The sequence below is a fragment of the Gavialis gangeticus genome, unplaced genomic scaffold, assembly GCF_001723915.1.
Source record: "Gavialis gangeticus isolate Ggan-Ray unplaced genomic scaffold, GavGan_comp1, whole genome shotgun sequence".
Lineage (NCBI taxonomy): Eukaryota > Metazoa > Chordata > Crocodylia > Gavialidae > Gavialis > Gavialis gangeticus.
Window position 1 is genome coordinate 18,546,182 of NW_017729009.1, and position 8,931 is coordinate 18,555,112.

The window sequence follows — 8,931 nt, forward strand, 5'->3', positions numbered from 1 at the left end:
TTTTTTTTTTTTTTTTTTGAGAGTAGTTCACAATACTCCAAGGTTTGGTTTTATGCAAGGTCTCCTTCTACCTTTTGACCACAGCAACAAATCAATAGCCAGGACCACAGTCTGCTGCTTTGCTGTTTCCTCACCAAATGTTATGAGAACTAGGCTGGGATTCAGGACACTGACAGGTACATGAAGTCTATTTTCCCAGTACTCGTAACAGAAATCTCTGTTTGCTAAATACACAGGAACCTCAAAAATCCCTCACCCATGATAGCCAATTCACTACCCATCCACCAGGCAGAAAGAAAAGCAATGCTGGAGTGGTGCTGTGTAATGCTGGCACAAAGAGTGAAATCAGTGAAGGTCCTAGGATAAGATAATACTTACTTATATAGGCTACAATCCAGGAAAGCATCTTTGCTTAGGGACTGTGCTCAAGCAGGGCCCTGTGTTGAGGCCATGTAACAAACATTAATTCCCAGTGTTTAATCAACATCTTTCCCCAATTTTCTGAAAGACCACTGACAGTCAATTAGAACTCAGGTAACATACCCTGGACAAGACTGCCTCTCCTCAGCAACACTGATCTAACTCATACTAACAGTTTACTCACTTGCTTTACAGTGGCTTTGAAGGCACCCAAAATAGCAGCTGCTCCACCACAGTCTCGTTTCATGCCAGGCATAGTAGTCTATTTGAATAAAGATGGACAGAAAGATTCAAAACAAGATAGGAGAGATTTGGTTGTATTTCCTTTTAGCGCTCACACTCTGTTGCAATCTTCGTCTCTTGAACACTCATCTCCAATATACCCCACGTCACACACGCACACAGGCTGTTTGAGCTGTGAGGTTCCACACTGAATTAAATCACTTTCCTAAGACATTAACTGAGCTCTGCACCTCACACTTTCAAGATGAATAAGGTAGCAATGCTGCCACTAAAGTGTTTAAAATGTGTAGCTCATGGTTTTCTGCTGTGAAACTTACACAACGTGACTTGGATATGGGATGAGCCAAACTTCACATTCTGAAGATCATTAAGCTTCCTGACATTATTTTCACCTGCCTTTTACTAGAACTTGCCTTGGGGCTACAGAACTTCAAATTTCTTCTGCTACTTCATTTAAAAAAATAAAATGGGCTGATGCCAATGGAAATCTTTCCATTGATTTGGGCAGGATTAAACCATATGTTCAGAGATTAAGGCGAAATACTTTTGGAATAATGACTAGCTAATACGTGCTTAGCAACATGTTCCCAGAAATTAATTTGCCCTTCACCTTGAGACACAGCTTAACTCCAAAAACCCTCTACATCCCCTTTCTGATGAAACTCTTATATTCATTTAAATCTCATTACAGTGAAATGCCAGATCTTCTCTCCTTTACATACCTTCCCCTTAATGCTGAGGCCTCCAGTGTCATACACAATACCTTTGCCAACCCATGCAATGGTCTGTGTAGCACCTTCTGGGGTGTGGCTGAGAACTCCTAATGCAGGGGGATGCACAGCTGCTTTGCCAACTCCATAGATGCCTGGAAAAGAAATATTAAAAACTCCATTTGGTGGTGAAATGTAGGAGAAGATGTCTGATTCATTGTCCTGTCCCTGTTCAGACCCCCTTAGGAATTTTAGGACTATAAATTGTTCTCAATCTGCATAAGCAAAAAAACTGTAGGAGTTGGTACCACATTGCAATACACTGTAGGGCAGTGCTCCCAAACTGTGGGTCGCAACCCCAAATGGGGTCACAACATTAGCAGATGGGGTTGTGATAAATGTCTTCCCTGAGATTTCTGTGCCCACAGCAGGGTGCGGGGCTGCAACCAGACTGGACCAGCTCTGGGCAAGACATGTCTCTGCAGCCCAGTGGGTGGGACCCATTGTTGGAGGTAGAGCCATACCAACACGGCTGCCAAGGTGAGGCATGGCAGCAGCGGTGGCGGCGGAGCTGTATCCACACTGCTGCCGGGTGAGCAGGGGGCGACTCAGCTTGGCAGTCACAGCAACACAGCATGGTATTCCCTCCCTCCTGCATTGGGTCCTGCCCACAGGGCAGTGGAGCCCCCAGGGAGAAGGCAGCAGGGTGGGGAGACCCAAGGCTGCAGCCCACATCCTTCACCCCCAACCACAGGCTCTGCTCCGGCAGTGCCCACGGGGGAGAGGGGAGGGAAAGCCGGGCTCTGCACTCTGCTTCGGCCACAGTAGCTGCTGCCTCCCGCGGGCGGCAGCCAGGGCTTGGGCACTGCTGAAGGGAGCAGGGGGCTGTAGGTGGGGAGTGAGGGGCCGTGCTGAGGAAATGGGGTCATAAATGGGGTCATGCTGAGGAAAAGTTTAGGAAGCACTGCTGTAGGGTGCACTCTAAGCAAGACATACCTCCAAATCCTCTCTCTTTCAACTCTTCATCACGGATAATAGTTGGAACAATCCCAAGATCCTTGCCAACTTTTTTGATTTCCTTTAAGGTTCGTCATCATAAAAAAGATAAAGTAAATCCATATTCACTACACTGTGCTCATGTCTCTGTATAGTTAAAGACATGCTCACATGCAAATTTTTGCTGGGAGTAAAATCACAAAGCATTTAATATTGTGGTCTTGACACTGATCTTCCTATAGTGAATTCCACTGACTTCCAGGGAGAGCCCTCTGATTTACAGCACCAGGCCATCCGAGTCTGGCTTTTAAACTCTGCTAGGGGACAGATGCTTCTAAGCAGAAAGGGCAGCTGGTCACCTGCACTGGACCACAATGAAATACAGGATGAAAGTACATGCTCTGAACAGCTTTTCAGGTCTCTATATTTGAACACACAGCAATTTTCACTCTCCAGTTTCAGATACATGTGGTCATGGTAAGAGAGTAATTTTCCCCTTTGCACAGACTGGACACTGTAATGTAAAATGGCTGAGGGCCTCATCTGCAGAAATCAATGAAAAAGAAATTAATATGAACTGAGAGCATCCAATGAAGACCTCCTTTTACACAGAACAAACCAGGGGCTCAGACAGCAATTCTGATACTGGTTCCCTGGCTTAACAAAAGACAGATGAGCCTCAAACAGCTTCTTGGAATGTCCATCACCGCTGACATTGCCTACGATTTAGCTAATAAGAGGCCAAAATTTATCCTTGATTATTACATTGAGAAAAAGAGACTTGTAAACAAGCTGCTCTACTGAAAGGTGCAAGTACCAACCTCCAAGAAGTTATCTGTGTTCATCTCATTGCAAGGGGTGTCTACAATCCGAGCAGCCAGCCTCACTCCTTCCGTAGCACTTGCCAAACACTAGAAATAGAACAGGGTGGGGGGACAGACAAATGGTGTGGTTTCTGTACAGAAAAGGGTGGAATCTAAAGGTACAAGATGTGGATTCCCTTGAAGTGCTCTAATCTGCAACTGCAGCAGCTGCACAATACAAAGAGATGCCACACCACATAACCAGCTTTCATACATTTCTTATGTGTCCCTTATTTTTATGGTGCTTCAATTTCTAAGGAAACTGAATTCCTTCTCTGAGTACTTTGCTGGAGCAGTTCAATGATCTCTCTCACTGTCCCAATGAATAACCACACAGTACAACTTAAGCCCATGAATGCCACGGGGGAGATATGAAGCTGATTCAGACTGTCTGAATCAGATAAACCATGGGCTGTTTAAGCTGGGAGCCTGTGGAGGTTAGCTATTCCATACGAAGGGAGACTAGTGTTTACATGTGGTAGAATTAATGGCTTCAATAGATAATGCTTTCTTTCATAATAAATGGGGCCTTTGGCAAATGTTGGATTTTTAGGTGCTATGTACATGCCTCAGTCTCCCCTTCTTTCTGTATGTTGTAACACTCTGGGGTTAATCTCTACCTCTGACTAAGTCAAGTCAGACTCGGATAAACAGAGCTCGAGACTGAACTGCTGTGAAAAGTCTACAGTACGATGGTTATAGCTAATGATTGAAGGAAGAAGGCCTTTGGGGAAGATGACAATAGAAGCTGCACTGATGAGACATTAACTTTTAACAACTGGGAACCAAAGGGCCTGGAATAGAAAGACGAGCAGTAAGGAAACTGCTATTTGTATGACCTTGCAGTCCAGCATGAGGGAGGACACACGAAGACACAGAGTAAAGGTGGATTTCAGGGGAACCTCCCATATGGTCCAACTGACTTAAAAATGCTGGTTTGTTTTGGAACAGAGGCCTGCTTGCCTGCAATCCCTTCATGCTGCAGTGATTCCCTTTAATGGACTGATAAACTCGTTAGTTCAGACTGGCTTGTGGGGCCACAGGGAAAAAGAAAGCATGTAATTCTCACAGGGCCAGTGCTCTGAGTCAAATAAGCCAGGTGATTCATCCTTATAAAGAAGTGGTGCCTGACAGTGGCTGCAAGGGGTACTCAGAGAGCCTGACTAAAGGTAGACTCAGAAGATGGTATACCCCTGACAGCCCCCAAATTAAACTGATATGGGCACTGCAGGTGTGGTGCAGAATGTGACAGTCTTCCCAGTGAGCAGTGCCTCCCAGGGAAAGCATGTGACATCTGTGCTCTGGGATCAGCACCAGCTGTCTGGGTTGAATTTAAGGGGTGAAATCCTAGCCCTCAGTGAAGTCAGTGGGATTGACACTGACCTTAGGGGAAGGACAGGGCAGAATTTTAGCCTAGCTGTTGGTTTTAAATCCCAAAACCTTAAGTGGCATGAGGCCTGCCTACCTGACAGAGTCCATTTTTAATACTGATTGCTTATCTTTTGGTTTGAGGGCAAGAAGCTGATGGTTGGGTTCTGCGACATAACTCTATGGAGATACCCTGAACTTAAGACAGTTGAAATATATACAGTCACCCCTTTTATGCTAGCATTTCTAATTGGAAGGAGTGTCACTCAGGGACAGTTTCTCCTTTGTCAATCTGTGCCTCTTCAGCTCTATTACAGCCTAAACCATACGTGTGGAATGTTTCAGCCTCCCCTAGCCCTTGATTCAGTTGGGTTAGTTTCAATCTGTATTAAAATATTAAAACCTGAAGCACATAATAAGAGATTGTCTTAATGTTTATAACAGCAAGGATTAAAAGAACTGTTCAGGAAGAACTTTGAATTCTAATGATCTATTACACTTTGAACACCCAGTTGATAAGGAGTTCATGTCCACCCAATAACCACGACTCACAAGTCCAAGTGCATCACTACATTTCTGACTCAAAGATGACTAACTCAGATGACTTTACAATTTAACTTTATAAAAAGAAATTCATGTTGCATAACAAACTCTGGGCTCATTCAAACTTGGATTATTTCCCCAGTATTTCATTTCTAGCTACAAATTTTATCAGGGGAGTAAAAGGCAGCAGGTACATGACATCAGATAAAAATATGAAAGGCCAAATTCTGATTCCAGAACATGCAGTTCCCAGTTTCTTCAATGATACATATGTGCAGTGTCAGGGACACAATTTGGACCCCATTAAGACCAAATTCCCCCAAATTCCTTTCCAAAATAAATTCATCTACCTGACTAGGTGCAATATTAGACTACTTGACCATTAAATATTTTGAAAGTGAAATCGCTGAGATGCACATTTTCACCCTGCCTTGTACAATGGGTATCTGATCTCTGAACATGATCTTCAGGAGTATGTCCATGCCAAGAAAGGAGCACAGTAGACAGCACTTCAGTGAATTCCAGCATGTCTAACCCACAGGGCTACATGCCAGTGCTATAACTCCTTTACAATCATTTTGGGGTACAGTGTAGTGTTTCACTGACCCCACAGCACCATCTGGAGGTGGTTCAGACATGCTGTAGGAGTCAATGCAGTTATATGTTCATGATCAGACTCACAGGTGCCTAAACTATATTAAATGGTCTGGGATCACTTGTATTTGGTGCAGTAGATATTTCAGACACCAAATGGTCATTCATACCAGTGTGCAACAGTTCTGCAAGAACCATGGTTGCCCTACAGAGGGAACAAAGTAAGTTGCTGATCAACGGGAAAGCTAGGAACTTACTTTAAGTGTTGCCACTTCTATTGGCCCATTGTTCTGCCCAACCAGGAAAAACTCCACAGTTATTGATTTCTTCTCAGTGCGTCTAGAGATGCTGGATCGATGGGTGAAGAGTGGGAAAGCCCTGGCTAGTGCACAAGCTGAGGCAAAGACCTCAGATCGCTCACAAACCATCTGAAATACAAGCAAGAAAACACACGGTCATCAAGTGCCGGAGCTGTTTGGAACCAGATTTAAAGGAATCTGTTATCCTAGCTGGGAGTGCCAGGGGGAGAAAGGGAAGAGAGTGTAGGTATGGTTTCCATACCGACTATGATTGGTTTAACTATTTCATGTAGCACTGATGCAGTTACCCTTGTATCGGTACCTTTCATAAGGTATTAGGGGCTGGAAGGGACCTCATGAGATCATCTTTCGTGATATCCCCACATGGAAATGGAGTAAGCTTTATCGTCAAACCATGAGGAACCTTTATGCAGGTACAAGTATGTCCACACTAGAGGAGCTGTACTGTTTTAACCATCTTAGCGTACAAGAGTTAACTCTAGGGAAGAGACTTAACCATTGCAACTGGTATCCAAACTAACTTTTCAAGTGAGGCATGTTGTAGATAGCCCATACAGTCTACTTGGAGAAAAATCTGATTATTGACAACTGTTCAGAGGAAAAAACCCCAAACCTGAAATTCAAACTAGTCTGCAAGAGATTTTTGTCAAATTAAAAATCCAGAGTTTATCTACTCACAGCAGATGCCTTAGTTAACTAAGCCTTTGTCCAGGCAAGGTGTGACATTAGGTTCCATTAACTAACATATTTTAAAAGTCTAATGTAGACAAGGCACATGCCCTTCAACAAATCCTAAAGTCGCTGTCAGTGACAAGCTGACGGTTGTATTCATTTAAGATGTGAGCAGGGTGCTAATGTTATAGCTTAAATCCCAGTCAGGAAGAAGCTGCTATACTGGTTCTCTGTGTGTGGACCCTTCTCCTGAATGAACAGTGTCCCCATAATCCCATATACGATTAGCTAAAGTCTGCTAAAGAAGAATCATAAATAAAACATGTAGATATGTGCCTCTAAAACACATACCTAACACACACGTTAAACAGTTAGTTAAAACACACATTTAACTAAATTCAGAACCAATTTAGTTAAACTGGTGCTCAACCTGTGCATGGACTAGCCCTTATACTTTGGTCTTGTCTACACTGGAAAGTTGTATTACTTCCTATACTAAAAGAATTATATTGGTTCAATAGCTTTGGCTTAATTTCCTGTAAAACAAGATAACCGCATTCCTACTATGATTTTTACCGCTATAACGATTTCAGAAAAGAAAGAAAAAACATTACCCCTAGCCTAACAAATATTGCTAAAATGTTAAAGTACAGAACACGTTCTTTCTACAAATCACATTCTCTCAAATGCAAGGACAGTCCTCCCTTGGCTTTTTACCAAATGCACTTCCCAAATGCCACTTACAACAATACATCTGTTGACGCCTCCTGGAAGACAGCTGCGAACCAGGCGGGTGATGAACTGAGCTGCAGAGGGGCTATTGTGTCTGCTAACCCTGGAAGGCAGAGCAGCCACCGTGGCATAATTCAGGTAGAGAGGACAGCTGTCGGTAGGGTTGGGATTCAGCGTGTTTAAGGCAGCTTGCCATATCTGAGGAAAGAGAAAGAAACTGAAAACTGCAATCTGTAGTGCACTTTTCTGTCAGTTCCATATACCTGTAATGATAACATTTTGGTGTCAAAAAGCTTAGATCCAGTAGGCCCAGGTAGGCAAACCTGTTTGTTAAACAGGAAGATTAACTACTTTCCATCACAAACGCATCTCTGCTCCCTTCCCTCAGGCTCTACGAGTTACGTTCAATCCCAAATTCAAACATGAAGACAGGCTAATCTGCGTGATGGCTGCTTCAAAGCCATTTTTAATTAAAACAGTTTTTATAGAAATAAAGAGCCAGTTTGATTTCTTAGCACCTAATTTGTAGTCATTTCACATGGCCAGTTAATGAAGTACGAGCAAAGTGCCAATCCTTTACAAGAGAAAGGGTCTGTCACCGTGCTGCCAAGTGCTGTCACACAAAATGTTTCTGATTTTTCTCTAAATTAAAAAAAAAAAAGGAATTAAGAAAATAAGAACTGCCATGGATTGCGTCAGGCCATCAGTCCCTCTGTGTGACACAAGACTGGGCGAGAGGCAGCGCAGATGCTGACAGGGGGAGCAAACTGGGTCTGACCTGGGTTTCCCCACCCCACCGTCCCTCACTTGCAGCCTCCAGCACATGTCCAGGGAGTTTCAGTTTTGAGGCCGTGGCCCTCACTCCTATGCTCGACAGCGACGGATGCTCCTTTCCTCCAAGGATTTATCCGCTTCCTTTTGAACCCGGCCAAGCCATTGGCTTCGGCAGCACCCAGTGGCCACGAGCTCTGCGCTTGAATAGATTTCATAGATGTTAGGGCTGGAAGGGACCTAGGCGTGTCACTGAGTCCAGCTGCCGGCCTCAGGGGCAGGAAGTCAGCTAGGGGCAAAGGATCCCAGCAACATGAACATCCAAATGTTTCTTAAAAGAGCCCAGAGTAGGTGCTTGCACCACCCCCGGAAGGGAGCCTATTCCAGGCCGGGGAGGGCTGGTGGCCTCAGGTCAACGAACAGCTCGGAAACAGGCCCGGGTCTGCACGCGCCACCACAGGGTGAAAGGCCACATGGGACGTTTCACCCATTGCGGGAATACGGAGGAGCAGGGCGGGCGGAGAGGCCGAGCCTGATTTACATCCGCAGCCCGCTGTCCCCGCGGGGGCCCTGCTGCTACGACAGCTCCGTGTGCGACAAGCCATTTTCGGGTCGCGGCGAGGCCGGGCCCGGCCTGAGGTGGCGCGCGGGCTGCTCCCCGCCTCGCTCCCACAGGCCGGGCCGGGCCCCTCGCTCCGC

The 8,931-nt window shown here is 45.0% G+C and overlaps 1 protein-coding gene across 1 annotated transcript in view; it reads right to left on the reverse strand.

Moving 5' to 3' along the window:
- The window catches only part of NPEPL1 (aminopeptidase-like 1), a 15,689-nt gene that overhangs the window by 6,679 nt on the left and 79 nt on the right, over positions 1 to 8,931 (reverse strand). The window contains exons 2-7 of the mRNA XM_019509763.1: positions 7,474 to 7,707; positions 5,995 to 6,165; positions 3,191 to 3,280; positions 2,370 to 2,451; positions 1,386 to 1,528; positions 605 to 682 (exon numbers count right to left, since the gene is read on the reverse strand). Coding sequence (XP_019365308.1) covers positions 605 to 682; positions 1,386 to 1,528; positions 2,370 to 2,451; positions 3,191 to 3,280; positions 5,995 to 6,165; positions 7,474 to 7,707 — 798 coding nt within the window. The remainder of the gene's footprint in view (positions 1 to 604; positions 683 to 1,385; positions 1,529 to 2,369; positions 2,452 to 3,190; positions 3,281 to 5,994; positions 6,166 to 7,473; positions 7,708 to 8,931) is intronic.